The following is a 17,164-nucleotide window of genomic DNA, read 5'->3' as shown; positions in this document are numbered from 1 at the left end:
AAGTTGAGAAATAAAAGTATTCTTGCAAGCAGCATGCCCTTAAAGGGAAAGAGAGAGAAGGAACTCAGCATTAGGGGGACTAAGGACCCAGAGGGTGTTACTTTTAAGATGGCAAGAGACCTGAGCATAATTATAACTGATGGAAAGAGATTCTGAAAAACTTTGGTGGTATTAGCACATGATTGGGCGCAGAGCAGTCGAAGCCTCTTTAACCTTGATAGATAGGCAGGATTGCTCAGCCTCAAAGACTGGAGAGTGGAAAGGATAATACGAATCTAAGTATGGGGGAATGGGATGGGGAGAGAGGCGAGTGAGGAAAGATGAAGTTTTCTTCAATGATCTAGTAGGTACAAAGTTGACTTCTGTGAGCAAAAGTAGAGTGGTTGGCTAGGAGGTCTCAGAAAGCCATGAAAGTTTGTAATAATCTCTGTGGGGAGTGAGAGAGGAAGTGGCCAAGATAAACAGCAGGACATCTGAACACACCTGAGTATCCCCACCAAGTCCTTCATGTCAGAGGCAGAGCCAGGGCAGCAGCAGACCGCATCATCAAGGAGGTCACATCCAGTCAAGGGGTCACTGGCATTTTCCACAGTGGCCCAGCAGGAGCACCTGTTTTGTACTATCTTGGGGGGTTGAGGTTGCCTAAGATGGCCTCGTTCTTTTAGTTCATTCCAAGTTCTTGGCTCGGGATCTACCAGATTTCCCAAGTTTCTAGAATAAGAAAAATAGTCATGGCTAATGTATATTAAGTCTTTGTACGTTTTAACTCATTTGATCCTCTCAACACATTTACAGAGTATCCCACAGTGGACAGATGAGCAAACTAAGCCAATGTTGTGGTTGGACACCTTGCCCAGGATCACACAGTTGTGGAGCTGGAATTCAAACTCAAGCTATTTGCCTCCAGAGCTTTTGCTCTTAATCGCTACATGGCACTGCTTCTAAAGGCTCCAGTGTTAGAGCTGGAAGATAACTTAAAGATAATCTAAGGAAAGCCTTCACTTTTGCAAATAAAGTGCCCAACTCACAAAAGAACTAATGAGAGAGCCAGGACAAGAATTTTGGCTGCTGGGAGACTGCTGGTTCTCTGATCTAGCTTCAAATGCCTATTCCTGCTCTAAGCAGGAGTTTGGTGAGAGTTCGGCTTCTTGGAGCTTGGATGTACCTGCTGCATATGCCACAGTTGTGGCTGGGAGAAGCTGTATGGGTGCCCTGATATGGAAGGATGACAAAGATGGCGAGATGCATCATAGTGGGGCTTTGGGTCCTCAGAGACCATCACTTGATTTCCTTTGCATTAACTTTAGTTATGCCATAGTGGGGAGATACTTTCACAAGACTAAGTAGTCCTTCTTTCTCGATTTTTTTTTTTCAGAATGGCTCAAGAATATAAATTTCCATATTCTTACTTAGAATCAAACTCAGTGTTCACCCCCACCTTCACAAATAGTGGATTTAGAGTAGCTTGACTTTTGGTTGGCTTTTCCCATCGTATTTACATAGCAGGCATCACTATGACTATTATATTCAGTGATTATAATATAAAAAATAAAGTCAATAAGGGATGGCTTAAAATGATTTTAATTTTCAGCTGGCTCTGGAATATGGAAGGATTATAAACTTGCCTTCAAATATTTTTACTTGGCATCTCAGAGTGGGCAGCCCCTCGCCATTTATTGTCTGGCCGAGATGTATGCAACAGGAACAGGAGTAGTAAGATCATGCAGAACTGCTGTGGAGGTAAATGCAATATGAGGCTGTTTTTAAAGCACTTGTCATATATGACACAGAGGAGGTGATACTGTTCTTAAATTGTTGGTGTCTTTGATTTTATAAATATTACCTCTTTTCTTCCAGTTGACAATGTGAATACTGACATTTGTCAGAGGGGAAAAGCAGTGATGTAACTCGGGATGGGGGAGACAGAGAAAAGATCTCTCCTCTCTCTGACATTTGGCTTTTCATCAAGTTCAGAGCTCACCTCAATATGCAGTTAAGGAGCTCTGTTTCAGCATTCAATCAAATCACCAGGGCAATGTGGGACTTCTAGTGGGATAGGGAGTTGCTACTTGGGAAACGAAAGGCTAGATTTAGCCTAGAAAATGTAGCCCACTTCTTCCGAGAAAGCAGCATCCTTTGGTTTTTGATGATTTGGATGACAATTGAGAAAGTGAATTCTTTCAGTCTGAGCCAGTGATACGCTTTCCAAAAGAATGCTTTTAGGACCTTAATGTCCTTCATTGATTTATTAAACACGTCTGCTGCACCAGCATAAATACTCTATGTTGCAATCTGGCCCCTCTGAAGCTCATTTCAAAAGCTGCCAGCTAATGATCTATCTTTAGATTTGCTCCTTTGCCAACTTCCTAATGAATTATGGATGGCTAACCTCTTTTGGTTACATAAGGGCTATTCAGCTAAGTTGACATTTGTCCCCCTAGGGCTCTGCACACCTTCTTCACAGTTATGTCACCTACACCCTTCGGCACTGTCTTCCCTTCGTTCTCTCCTTTTCACATCAGCTATGGCCTTAGAACTTGCCCTTGCAGAGCTGCACTGCTCAGAAAGTCCCTTTAAAACAGAAACACACACACACACACACACACACACACACACACACTAGCGATACATTCTTATTCTTCCATATAGCCTCCAAGTCAGGAAAGTTTATTATACAAATTTAAAATCTGAGAGAAACAAGAAATGGGGAAAGGATTCCCTATTTAATAAATGGTGCTAGGAAAATTGGCTAGCCATAAGTAGAAAGCTGAAACTGGATCCTTTCCTTACTCCTTATACGAAAATTAATTCAAGATGGATTAGAGACTTAAATGTTAGACCTAATACCATAAAAACCCTAGAGGAAAACCTAGGTAGTACCATTCAGGACACAGGCATGGGCAAAGACTTCATGTCTAAAACACCAAAAGCAACGGCAGCAAAAGCCAAAATTGACAAATGGGATCTCATTAAACTAAAGAGCTTCTGCACAGCAAAAGAAACTACCATCAGAGTGAACAGGCAACCTACAGAATGGGAGAAAATTTTTGCAATCTATTCATCTGACAAAGGGCTAATATCCAGAACCTACAAAGAACTCAAACAAATTTATAAGAAAAAAACAAACAACCCCATCAGAAAGTGGGCAAAGGATATGAACAGACATTTCTCAAAAGAAGACATTCATACAGCCAACAGACACATGAAAAAATGCTCATCATCACTGGCCATCAGAGAAATGCAAATCAAAACCACAATGAGATACCATCTCACACCAGTTAGAATGGCGATCATTAAAAAGTCAGGAAACAACAGGTCCTGGAGAGGATGTGGAGAAATAGGAACACTTTTACACTGTTGCTGGGATTATAAACTAGTTCAACCATTATGGAAAACAGTATGGCGATTCCTCAAGGATCTAGAACTAGATGTACCATATGACCCAGCCATCCCATTACTGGGGATATACCCAAAGGATTATAAATCATGCTGCTGTAAAGACACATGCACACGTATGTTTATTGCAGCACTATTCACAATAGCAAAGACTTGGAATCAACCCAAATGTCCATCAGTGACAGATTGGATTAAGAAAATGTGGCACATATACACCATGGAATACTATGCAGCCATAAAAAAGGATGAGTTTGTGTCCTTTATAGGGACATGGATGCAGCTGGAAACCAACATTCTTAGCAAACTATCACAAGAACAGAAAACCAAACACCGCATGTTCTCACTCATAGGTGGGAACTGAACAATGAGATCACTTGGACTCGGGAAGGGGAACATCACACACCGGGGCCTATCATGGGGAGGGGGGAGGGGGGAGGGATTGCATTGGGAGTTATACCTGATGTAAATGACGAGTTGATGGGTGCTGACGAGTTGATGGGTGCAGCACAGCAACATGGCACAAGTATACATATGTAACAAACCTGCACGTTATGCACATGTACCCTAGAACTTAAAGTATAATAATAATAAAAAATAAAATAAAATAAAATAAAATAAAATAAAAGCAAGCAAGAAGCCCATTATCTAGAGAAAAATCAAAAAAAAATTAAAATAAGGCTGAGGAAGTTTCCCTCAAGACAAAAACAAAACAAACAAACCCAAACACTTCTGATCTTTGTGCCTATAAAAGGTATTAACTCTTTACCCTAAATAATTTGCAAAATATAGACCTAAAATCCTTCCCTGACCAGCCCGTAGGAGTTGAAGACTGATTTCATTTCTCATTTGCCTGGGGTGAAGCATACTAGCTAACTAGTCTCCTTGATTTCTCCTCCCATATACAGCTTTATAAAGGTGTCTGTGAACTAGGCCACTGGGCTGAGAAATTCCTGACAGCTTACTTTGCCTATAAGGATGGTGATATAGATTCTTCTCTTGTTCAGTATGCACTGCTTGCAGAAATGGGATATGAAGTGGCTCAAAGCAATTCAGCATTCATTTTGGAATCTAGTAAGATAAGTTAAAATTCTCTGCAATCCCCCAATCATACATATGCATATATGACTTTACTACAGAGGCATTTTAAGCCTTCCTAACGGAATGTCTCCTTTTTTAGAAAAGGCTAACATTGTTGAAAAAGAGAAGATGTATCCAATGGCACTTCTACTATGGAATCGAGCTGCCATTCAAGGTATAGAACCCAAATAAAAATAAGCACATACCCGGTCCCTGTCCTCTGTTATTCATCAGGTTTGCTTTAGCTGCGTGTTTGTGCACATAGGCAGCAAGGAGCAGAATATCAAGTAGGTGACATTTCAAACTATACTGATGTTAGGGTCAGTCTTTGGTTAGAGATCATTTCCAGGAATTTATTTTCCCCATTATTATCAAGGTCCCTGGTTCAGCAAACCATAGGAATTTTTCTACGGCTCTGTCTCCATGGCACCAGAACAGTTCTTTGAAATACACAATTTTACTCAAGAAACTAGTTTCTTGGTCTGGCTTCATTCATTCATTGCTGAGATCTTGACTGAACTAATCAGAGATGTGACCCATGTCTCAATGAGTTTACAAGCAAAATTAGTTATGTATATATCTAAGGCTCATGTGATTTCTCTATTAAAATATCACATTGATGACCACCATAAACTTCAGATCTTTACTACAATCATTAGCACATGAGAATGAAAAACCAAACCAAAACAAAACAGATACATGGCAAGATCCTCTCCCTTTTCCTCGAGTTTCCATGTCTCGCTTGCTGGCATCACATGAATAAGGAATATAAGATACCAGTGGTGGGAAAAGTAATGGCAGGTGGTATTTGCATTGCATTGCAATGTCTATTACTATTTTCCCCCTAAAATTACATTATTAAAAGCAGAGAAATACTGCAAAGCTGTCACCATTGGCATTTGGATATGTGAAAACTCTCTTGCAATAAGAGAGCAATTTTGCTTCCAATTAGGTTTCTTAAAATTGTCTTATGCTAAGGCCAAATCATCCCTTTTCACAGGAAGTGAATAGGATAAAAAATTATTCTCAGCTGACACTAATATGAAGCAGAGGAAAAAGTCACAGTGGTGCTTTCTCACATCCAGCTGAGCCGGTAGCACAGCAACAAGCCATCAATGCAATTTTAGTGAGACATTCCCCTTAAAAAGTCTATGTTTTATAAAATGCAATGAAGGCCTTATTTAGAGTGGGGAAACAATACCCACAACCTCTCAGCCATGGCCAGTCAGCTCAGTTACAACAAATACAGGTTTATTCCAAGCCAGGAAATAGTGTGGAAATTGCAGCAAGGAAAAGAGACACTGAAAACAAGGGTACATTGATACATACATATTTTTTTCTTTTAAGACAGAGTCTTGCTCTGTCTCCAGGCTGGGGTGCAGTGGCACGATCTCGACTCACTGCACCCTCCGCCTCCTGGGTTCAAGCGATTCTCCTGCCTTGGTCTCCTAAGTAGCTGGGACTACAGGCATACGCCACTATGCCCAGCTAATTTTTGTATTTTTAGTAGAGACGGGGTTTCACCATGTTGACCAGGATGGTATTGATCTCTTGACCTCGTGATACGCCTGCCTCGGCCTCCCAAAGTGCTTGGATTACAGGCGTCAGCCTGTACTGGCGCCCAGCTGGTACACTGATATTAAACTGAATTTTTCAATATAAGAAAGTCAGACTGCTAAAAATAATCATGTGTCCTAAGAGAGGTCAGGCATAAGTGTCCCTGAAGATATGGCTACTGAGTGGCTCACTTGGGGTTAGGAAATCTAATAATGAAATTTTCCAATTAGTCACTGGCTGTACTCCTTTTAGCAGTTACTCATGTGAAGAGGGTGCTGAACTATCAGGACTCAGTCACTGCCCTGTGACTATGAAATCGAAGTGGAAATCCCTCCACTGTCAGTTGATCCCCACGGGAGCCTGTCCGGATCACCACATGCTGCCAGTCAGCCCCCTCATTAGGGTGGAGCTGAATTCCCCCAAGAACCAGCTTGTTCACTGCCTTCCATTCTTAGAGACTTCAGGGATGCTGCTTACTGCCTGCACAACTTGAAAATGCACAGAATTGTCCTATCTCTTTGTGGTTATAGCCCAGGAGAAATCTTAGGGTCAAAGGAGGGCAGCTTTGGGCAAAATTTGAGATGGAATAGGTTTCTCTTTAGGGCTCCATGGACCTCCTGCTTCTCCAGACTCCCTCAGGCCTCTTTTCTGGGCATCATCCTTATAAGTTCTTGCTCCCAGTTACTGACCTATACATTTGGAAGCATTTGGAAAGCAAGTCTGGATAACTAATGTCTTTGTCAGCTAAGAATTTTATAGACCGGGTGCAGTGGTTCACACCTGTAATCCCAGCACTTTGGGAGACCAAATTGGGAGAACTACTTGAGGCCAATAGTTCAAGAACAGGCTGGGCAACATAGTGAGACATCATCTCTACAAAAAAACAAAAGATAAAAAAAAAATTAGTTGGGTGTGGTGGTGTGCACCTGTAGTTCCAGCTACTCAAGGGGCTGAGGCAGGAGGATCTCTTGAGCCCTGGAGATTGAGGCTGTGGTGAGCCGTGATCACATCACTGCACTCAAGCCTGGGCAACAGAGTGAGATTATGTCTCAATGATAATAATAATAATAATATAATAAATAAAAAAGAATTTTATAATGTTAGCTGTATTCAGAGAGACTTAAAGATGGTTCACGGTATTACATCTTTTTGAAGTGTCTACATTTTAACAGAAGATTCTACAAGATTAGAATTTCAGTACCTAAAGGAATAAATTCCAAAGGATGTTAGGCACTACATTAGGCCAAATGAGAAAATTTTGGAAGGAGTCCTATATCACTTAATGCTAGACCTGAGCCCGTACAGGGCACTTCCTCTTTTTCTGAGTAAGCCAAGACCATGCCAGAAGGGCTGGCCATAGCTGAGATGGCCGTCCTAGATGAGTGTTCCCTCATCTTTTCAATCAACACTCTCCTGGTGGATGGGAACATAGACCCCAAGGAGACCCTTAGGGGTCATCCCTAAGTGGACTTCAAAAGACTGATAGATCTTAAAAAGTCACATGAGTTTTTTCTACTTGACATATTTGTGTTTTTTGGAAAGTAATATTCTAAAGTACTTAATATCTGGGGAAAGTATTATCTAAAAAGTTTCCTTGCATGTCCATCCATTCATTCCATATGTATTTATCAAGTACTATTCCAGGTTCTGGGACTGTATTAGTGATTAAGAGTTCAAGGTGCTTGTCCTCATGAAGTGCCTGCCCTCATGTGGAAGAGAGAAAATAAACTAGTAAGCAAATCAGATAGCAGTGACATGCTGTGAAGGAAATAAAACATGGAGATGACGTAGAAAACTTCTGGGGTGGGGGCGGAGGGGAACTTTAGACAAGGTAATTGGAGACGGCCTCTAGGAGAGAAGTGGCATTGGCGCTTCTGAGAATGAAGAGAAGCCAGCCACAGGAAGAGTCAGAGAATTCCGAACCTGCCAGGTAGAGGGCCTTGAGGAATCAAATGCAGGGATCTTGTGCAGAGGGCAGGTGAGGCATGACTTGTAAGTCGTAAGGAGTCTGACTATTATTCCAAGGGCAAAGTGAAGTCATTGGAAGATTTTACACAAGCAAATAACATAACTTGATTTTACATTTTAAAAAGATCATCCTCTAGCTAAACAGTATGAGGTTTCTCTTCAGAGTGATTGAACTATTCTAAAATTGTGGTAATGCTTGCACATCTCTGTGAATATATGAAAAACCATTTCGTTGTACCCTCTAAATGGGTAAATTGGATGGTATGTGAATTGTATCTCAATAAAACTGTTACATATATACTATATATAACATATACATGTATTTTACATATATATATATATCATGCTGGCTGGGTGTGGTGGCTCATGCCTGTAATCCCAGCACTTTGGGAGGCTGAGTTGGGAGGATTGCTTGAGCCAGGAGTTTGAGACAAGCCACAGCAATATGGTGAACATGGGTATGGTGGTGCATGCCTGTAGTCCTAGTTACTTGGGAGGCTGGGATAGGAGGATCGCTTGAGCTTGGGAGGCTGAGCTTGCAGTAAGCTGAGATCATGCCATTGCGCTACAGCCTATGCGACAAAGCCAGGCCTTGTCTCAAAAATAAATAAATAAAAATAAAAAAAAAATAAAAAGATCGCCCTGGCTGTTGTGTGAAGAATGGGTTGGAAAGTGAAGATAAAAGAAGAATTTGAAGCCTATTGTAGTATTGTAGGCTGGAATAGGCAGTGGAGGAGATGTCAAGAGTTAAGCGTGTTTCAGAGGCACAACCAACAGGACTTGATGAATTGGCTGATGGAAGCAAGGGAAAAAGAACTAGGAATAATTCCCCCAGACTTATGGCCTGAACAATGGGGGCACTGTACTGAGACAGGGAAGAAACTATTTCGTTTGGAGGAAGGTGTGTAGGGTGCTAGGAAATCTCTACTGGGCATTTTAAGTTTGAAATCCAAGTGCAGACATCAAGAAGGCAATCATAAGAACCTGAGCCTCGGTGAGAGAAAGATGGTAGATATAAATTTAGAAATAGTTAATAAAGACAGTCAATGGAACGAAACGAGGTCACCCAGAGAAAGAGTTGAGATGAAGCAGAGTGTTGGAGAGAGGTGGGGAGGAGAGGCGAGAGAAGAGAAAAGAGGGGAAAGAAGAAAGAGAAAAAAAAAAAGGAGTTAGGGGCAAGCCCTTGACATTCCACATTTAGGAAGTGGGCAGAGGAGGAGTCAGGCCAGAGTTTGAAATAAAGAGCCCATGAGGTAGAAAGGAAACCAAGAGAAGGCAGTGCCATCAATGCTCCAACAGGACAGTGCTTGGGCAGATGGGGCCCATCACTCCAGTGCTGCTTGGACATCGAGTAAGATGAGGACAGAGATGTGGCGATGGATTTGGCTGTATGAAGGCCATCTACCACCTTCAAAATAGCAGCTTCACGGGCAACGGGGCAGAAGCCGGGTTGGAGTGGGTTGAAAAGTCCGTGGGAGGTGAAGCTTTGGAGACAGTGAGCATAGAACACACTTTTGAAAAGGTTCAGTGTAAAGGGAAACAGAAATGGGGCATGAGCTAGAGGGAGACACCACAGGATAAAGAGAGGGTTTATTTTTGTTCAGAGAAGATGCTAGAGCGTGTTTGAATGGCGGATGGGATTGATCTGGGAAAGAAGGTGACAGTGGTGACGCAGGAGAGTAGAGCTTCAGGAGTGACATCTGAGAATGGGAGGGATGGGATCCAGCTTCCCAAGAGTTAACCTACTTAAAAAAATTAAAAGATAAAATTGGTAATTTTTTGTTCTTTAAGAACATTTGGCCAGGTGCGGTGGCTCATGCCTGTAATCCCCACACTTTGGGAGGCCGAGGTGGGCGGATCACCTGAAGTCAGAAGTTCAAGACCAGCCTGGCCAACGTGGTGAAACCCCATCTCTACTAAAAATACAAAAAAATTAGCTGGGCGTGGTGATGGGGGCCTGTAATCCCAACTACTTGGGAGGCTGAGGCAGGTGAATCGCTTGAACCTGAGAGGCAGAGGTTGCAGAATGTGCCATTGCACTCCAGCCTGCCAGCCTGGGTGACAAGGATGAAACTATCTCAAAAAACAAAATAAAATAAAATTGTACTATACCATGGATGTTACACTATAATGAAGACAGTTATCATTGAGTGTTATATTTGTATTGCATAAAGTATATCTAATTCCAATTCTGGGGTTCTGAGTGTTTTTGGTTCTTTTTTATACTTGGTTATAGATACATATATATTTTAAAGGACTGAAACAAGATTATTAGGTTGAATTCCTGAGAATTATACATAAATCATTTGAGTTATGATTCTTCTTTTTCTAATATCTCTATCAGGCAATGCATTTGCTAGAGTAAAAATTGGAGATTACCATTACTATGGCTATGGGACTAAGAAAGACTATCAAACAGCAGCCACACACTACAGCATTGCAGCCGACAAATACCACAATGCGCAAGCCATGTTCAATCTGGCTTATATGTATGAACATGGCTTAGGCATCGCAAAGGTAATTGTGTTGGTAATAATTCAAACCTAGTAATGACATCTGTGTGGGAAGAGAAAATGTGTAAATGTTTTGAATTTCATTGATGTCATCAATGTGGAGGAAGGAAGGAAAGGCCTTAACATCTGCCAAATCCCTCCCATGTGCCAATACATATTACTTACTCCAATATGAACCCTATGAGATAGAAGTTATTTTCTCCATTTATGCCAAAGACATAACTAGTGAGTAGAAGAGATCTAGTCTAGGCCAATTCAATTAATAAGTTCCTGCTTTTTCCAGTAGGCCCTGTCTCTATTTCCCTTCACCTCTGGGCCTTTTTTTCCATTAAAATTTCCACTGGTTCTCAAGCTCTCAGGAACAAGGAGAAAGTGAAAAGAGACCACAGCTGTATACCAAGGTGGTATTAATCCAGAAAAGTCTTATGAAGCACCTACTGTGTACATGACCTAGTGCTGGATACTCTAGAAAGGCCCAAGAGAGTGAATCTCCACTCTCCCAAGACTACACTTGACTTGAGGCGATGGGTCATATTCATTTAGAGAAAGAGCCAGCACTACAAGGTGGTATTGATAAATCTCTTAGACAGTGAGTGTAATTAAGGCAGAAGATTACATCAGGGTCTCACAGAGTGAGAAAGGTGTATTCAGTACCAATAATGATAGCAATAGCCAGGCATTGGGTTATGTGGGCTATGTGTTTCTGTCATTTACATCACACAACCACTCAATGAGATAAGCCCTAGAACTATCCACAGTGTACGCATCAGGAAGCCAAAGTGCAGAGAGATTATGTCATTTGGCCAAGCAGCTTGCGTAGGTCATCAATGGTGGAGCCAGAATTTGAACCTAGCCCTGCCTGACCCTGTTTTTTGGTAAAAGAGTGGGCCTTGCAGTGAGTCATTCTTGGTGCTCAAGCATGTGTTTCTTTTCGGTGTTTATATTCCTGGCTCCATTTCTAGAGCCAAATAACGTGTGAATTGCCGGCTTTCCTATGCTCTCTTCTTTCTTCCAGTTGTGCTAGTAATTGAGAATTATTGGTAGGGAATTTCCTGTTTGAGAACTGCTAATGGTGCACAGTGAAGGGCTTCTTATTCAGAGGTATGGATCCCTGCAGTCCTGTCCTCCCCTGCAGCCTGCCTTTTGGTTGATCATTTTTCATTAGCCCTGGCACCCTAAGCAGTGGAATGTCAAATCCAAATCCAGTCTGTTTCCCCCATTTCTAGCAGGTGTAAGCTTCCTATGTTTGTAAAATATGGGTAAGAATGGGACAGGATGGGATAGCTAAATTGGATGATTCTTAGGATTTTATTTAGCCATCCCTGGGTCCCTCACCCATTATCCACCTCAGTAAAACAGATACCTGCCCTACCCCAGGCTTTAAGGATAAAATGAATAAGCTTTTGTGAAAGTGTGTAGAATGACTGTTATTTAGATCTAAGGGGAATTAGAGCAACTGCTAAGTAAGGCTTCAATAAGATTAAAGCCTTTCTTTACTCATCATTCCTAGTGCAAAACATAATATGGGAGAAGCACTATCTATAGAAGGGATGAAGTGACCCCACTCCATGTGTCAAATCCATGTTAGCTTTCCTATCCCCGGCACCACCATGTTATTCAAAAAGGACTTGGTCGCCCTGACAGCTGTATTCGCGCCTAAGTGAGGCCATTTTGCCTGAGTCCCTGGGGACAGGCAGGGTGTCCTCTCAGGACACAGAGCCAGCAATGCTGGGGAGAGCACACTGCGAGCCAGTGCCTGGCTGGCGGACCATCAGAGGGTTTGGTTTTTCTCTTTGGAGTCACCACTGATCTCTTTCCTAAGCACTTCCTTCGCAATGTCAAATAGTAGTTGTTAAGACATACGTTTCATACATTCAGGAAAACACTTTGAAGTTTCTCTCTGGCCAGTTTTCTGTTCTTTTCTGCCAGGGTTCTTGTTAAATCACGGATAGTTCATTTTGTTCAGTCTCTTTCAGTCAGAAGTCTATTTTATTTTCCTACAGAAAGTCTCTACATTAAAAACAACAGCAACAAAAAAGCAGAGACTACTAGTAACTTCCCACCTGGATATGAGAATTTTAGGCTGAGCTAAAGAGGACCATTGCCCTTTGTTTTTATTTGGTTTCTTTTGTTTAGCAATTAGGAAAACAATAACTGAGTACGCAAAGGTATCTTGCCAACTCAGAGTCAAATTAACAAGGCGCTATCACCTTCTCTAATTCTTAAAATGAATATCCTGGTAATTAAAAGCCCAAAGCTTGTTCAAATGAAAGAAAAGAGAGTAGGAGAATACGCCTTCCCAGCAGTTAAGTCATCAAGTAATTAAGCATTTCTTCAGTGAGGCACTTGGCAATCCTCTTTATTAGTTAATCCTCATGCAAACCAGTGAGAAAGATGAGTATAATACCACGACTACAGTATCTTCGAGAATCAAAGAAGGTGATATAGAGTATTGCTTTATAAACATGCAGGCATTTAAGACCTCTGGGGAAGAAAGTTAGATATAAATCATCTCTTGGTAAATCAATATTAAAATATGGGTCATTGTTGTTATCATCCATCTTTCAGAAAGGAAGTTGGGGCTAGGATGATGCAGGTGAGTTATCCTAGTAGCTTCACTGAGAAGCATCTCAGTCAGTGAGCTCATTGTCTTAAACTGTGGGCCAGGACTGACTGCATCATTGTTCTGGGAACACTGAATAATGCCTAGTGAGGAATTGGGAGAGGACCTGAAGTAGTTTAGAAACACAAGCATTCACACACACGTTGTTATGAAATTGCTTCTCAGGGACTAGGCATGGTGGCTCACACCTATAATCCCAGCACATTCTGAGGCTGAGGTGGGCAGATCACTTGAGGTCAGGAGTTTGAGACCAGCCAGGCTAACATGGCAAAACCTTGTCTCTACTAAAAATACAAAAATTAGCTGGGCAAGGTAGCATGTACAAAAACTAGCCAGATGTGGTGGCGCACACCTGTAATCCCAGCTACTCAGGAGGCTGAAGTTGGAGGATGGCTTGAACCCGGGAGTCGGAGGTTGCAGGGAGCTGAGATTGAGCCATTACACTCTGGCTTGGGTTATAGAGTGAGATTCTAACAAAAAAAAAAAAAAAGGGGGGGGGCCCTAATCCAATATGACTGATGTCCTTTTAAAATGAGGGAGAGAGAGACACCAGAGCTCACTCCCTCTGCTGGAGCACAGAGGAAAGGCCATATAAACACACAGGGAGAAGGACAACATCTGCCAGCAGAGGGGTGGGGCCTCACCAGAAACCAGTCCTGCTGGCACCTTGATCTTGGAATTCCAGCCTCAGGACTCGGAGAAAATAAATTTCTGTGGTTTATTCCACCAAGTTTATGTGATTTTGTTATGGCAAACTGAGCAGACTAATACAACTTGTGAATCAATTTTCCATTAACTTTACCTGATAAAAGGTATGTTGTGCTTTTCCATGAAACAATAGAAGACCTAATAATTGAGTGCACAACATTATGATGTAAAGAAATTAGTATTGAAAATGCAACTTGTGTGACAGGTTTTTCTTGTTTTGGTGTTTTCCTTTTCTTTTTTCTTTTTTTTTGGGGGGTGGGGGGAAACTGAGTTTCACTCTTGTTTCCCAGGCTGGAGTGCAATGGCGCAATCTTGGCTCACTACAACTTCCGCCTCCCAGGTTCAAGCCATTCTCCTGCCTTGACCTTCAGAGTAGCTGGGACTACAGGCATGCCCGCCACCATGCCCGGCTAATTTTGTATTTTTAGTAGAGACGGGGTTTCTCCATGTTGGTCAGGCTGGTCTCAAACTCCTGACCTCAGGTGATCCACCCACCTCGGCCTCCCAAAGTGCTGGGATTACAGGCGTAAGCCACCGCACCTGCACTTATGTGGCAGTTTTAATGGATTGTCAGATTATGGGGTAAAATTTACTAGATCTGAATATTTTAATTCATGATTATAGTTAGAATCTGCATCAGGAGACAGTAATATAAATTTAATTCCCAGAATCAAATTTTATTTTTAATTTGTTTACTGCAAGTTCATTTTCACACAAAGAATACAGAAAGATTAAATATATCCGTCATTTTTTTCATAGTTGAGAGGCTTTTCTTTTGTGAAACAGATTGATAATGTTTGTTATGTAAATTAATTTTAAGGTAAATTTTAATATAGTTGATTATTAAATTACTATTTTGTATAATCATAAAACTACAGTAATATCTATATAAAATGAATTTCAGAATAAATAATTTTGATATCCTTATTGACTTCTTCCCACATTTATAGAATAATATATTTTAATTATATTGATTAACAAAAACAAAGACACATAAGTAGAACAACTTAAAAATCTCCAGCAAATCTACACAGTAGGACAATAAAGGACTCAAAAAGATTCCTCTGAGGAAAGAGTATTAAGAATTTGCAACATTTTCATCTATGTGGGAAACTACTTTAGGTGCCTTTTTATGGTTATTACTGTTGCTTGAAAGTAAAAAGACTTAAAGAAATATGACAATTATAGTAGGTGCTGGAGTTTTAAAAATTTTCTGGCACTGATTCCAGGCTCTACTTTGTTTATGGCTTTGGGAAATTTATTTAACCTCTCTGAGCTTCAGTTTCTTCCACTGAAAAAACGAAAATAATTGTGGCACTCATTTTCTAAGGTGGATTTTAAAATTGCATGAGATAATTTATATAAAATGCTTTACATAGTGGATGGCACTTAATAAACACTGAGTGAACACTGGCTATCTAATAATGTAAGAAGATATTTATAATCCATTTTTCTTTGATATTCAAGATGAACTTTAACATGTTTATATCAGGCAAATAGAATTATACCAATAATTTGATGTAATATACATTTTAAAGATAAGTCTAGCTCACTCACCCACTTATAATCATCTGAGAATTTGAACTTTTGGCCCTAACAAAAAGTATTTTACCTATAAAAATAAGAATTTGTGACACCTTTTTGATATGTGTGGAGGAAACAGGTGGCTTATTTTCTACCAATATGATAACTGCTTCCAAGATGCAGTTTCTATATAATACAGAATCATTGAAGTAATCAGTCAATTATCAGGTTATCTTGATATCAATTTGTTTTCTCTCTCTCTCATGCTCCCTCTCTCTCTCTTTCTTTCTGTCTCTCAGCTCAAATAGCATCCTCCAGGATAAACAGGTGAAGAATCACAGAGCAATTTAAAGATTATTACAAGACACACAAAACCATATATTATGAAAGGAAACACTCAAGTGAAAATACCATTTATACTCTAATAATATAGTCTAACTTTGTATCTTGATATACTTTCTCACTTGACAGAATAATATACCTTTGTTCAGTTGAGGGTGTTTTGGAATTAACAATAAAGAATGAGGTGGTTTAGGGAATATTATGCAAGGAAATTCTAACTTTAAAAAAAAAAATTACATGAGGGATTTATTCAAGACCTAAAACAAACAAACAAACAAAAAAAAGGCAAGCATAGTGGTGAGGAAAAGATATTATCATTAATTACTTTTCAAGGTTGTCTGCTGCCTGCAGATTTGTTAGCTCCATCATGGAATATGTCACAAGGGAGTTACTTTTGAAGGAGTAACAGAAGTGTGTGAAAAATCTCAATATGATGCATGAGTGTAATCTCCTCTTTGCGGATGTTAATTCCCTGCTTGCTGCAACTAGGAAGCAAGTGCCAACGTATTAGGGAATGCTCCTTCCTGCTGGACAGCACACAGACGAGTTGGAAAGGAATCCTGTAACAAGCTAGTCGCCGTGCATATGGAATGAAGCTTAGTTCAACAGTCTTTCCAAGTGCGTGAGTATTTTTAGATGATATTTAGCCCCCTTTACATTGAAAGATGAAACGCAGCAACTGAAACTCAGTGTGTACTCTTATCTTGGTGGGGAGGTAATTCCCCATAAGATGTTGTGTCCCCATAAGATGACGAACTTTCAACAAATTCAAAATATAGGATGTTATCACACTTGCCCTTTTTCAGAGAACACTTTAATGAAAAAAAGAAAGACTAAAGAAAGACTAAAAGAAACATTTTTCAATATTCAAGGTCACATAGGATAACTTTGAAAGTCTAAGTTCATAAAAACAGAAAATAAATCTAAAGAAAAGTAAAAACGAGGATCGGGAAAAGATCATAAAAAGATTGACCATCTAAACAACAAACATTGGCTTTCTAAAAGACAAACACATGTTTATTTGGGACTAGAGCATTGCAATGAGAATACTCCTGCCATATTATACCATGTGGATATTTAGAGATGTAAAGAAAAACCATGGTTTCTAAAGGAAAAAAGAATGAGGAGAATTGCATAATTGTTTTGAAAGCATTATCCCTGGCTACAAAGATCACAAGGGTGATGCCAGTCTGAATTTGGACAGGCAATTGATGGGCAAATATCTTTGCAGGAGTATGTTTTGTGTAAGTTTGCGATGATCTTTGCACAACGGTGTGGTTTTTTCAGAGGCTACTGTGATAATTTTTATTATTAAGCATACAAGCATGAGAACATTCTCTTCGTGGCTTTTCCTGGCTCTATTTGTGGGGGATTTTTTTTTAACATTAGTAATTCCATTTTGATTCTGACAATTTTCACAAGATTATAAAGTTTATATTTTTCCCATGGAAAAAAT

General features: G+C 40.3%; 1 protein-coding gene across 1 annotated transcript in view; it reads left to right on the top strand.

The window, feature by feature from the left end:
• The window catches only part of LOC135965287 (protein sel-1 homolog 2-like), an 87,167-nt gene extending 70,865 nt beyond the window's left edge, over nucleotides 1-16,302 (top strand). Inside the window, exons 16-20 of the mRNA XM_074003181.1 lie at nucleotides 1,592-1,740; nucleotides 4,302-4,467; nucleotides 4,574-4,648; nucleotides 10,343-10,515; nucleotides 16,198-16,302. Of these exons, the coding sequence (XP_073859282.1) occupies nucleotides 1,592-1,740; nucleotides 4,302-4,467; nucleotides 4,574-4,648; nucleotides 10,343-10,515; nucleotides 16,198-16,302 (668 nt within the window). The remainder of the gene's footprint in view (nucleotides 1-1,591; nucleotides 1,741-4,301; nucleotides 4,468-4,573; nucleotides 4,649-10,342; nucleotides 10,516-16,197) is intronic.
• Nucleotides 16,303-17,164: the final 862 nt, after the last annotated feature.

The sequence above is a fragment of the Macaca fascicularis genome, chromosome 10 (assembly GCF_037993035.2).
Source record: "Macaca fascicularis isolate 582-1 chromosome 10, T2T-MFA8v1.1".
In the NCBI taxonomy this organism is placed as follows: domain Eukaryota; kingdom Metazoa; phylum Chordata; class Mammalia; order Primates; family Cercopithecidae; genus Macaca; species Macaca fascicularis.
This window is presented reverse-complemented; position numbering and strand designations above follow the sequence as displayed.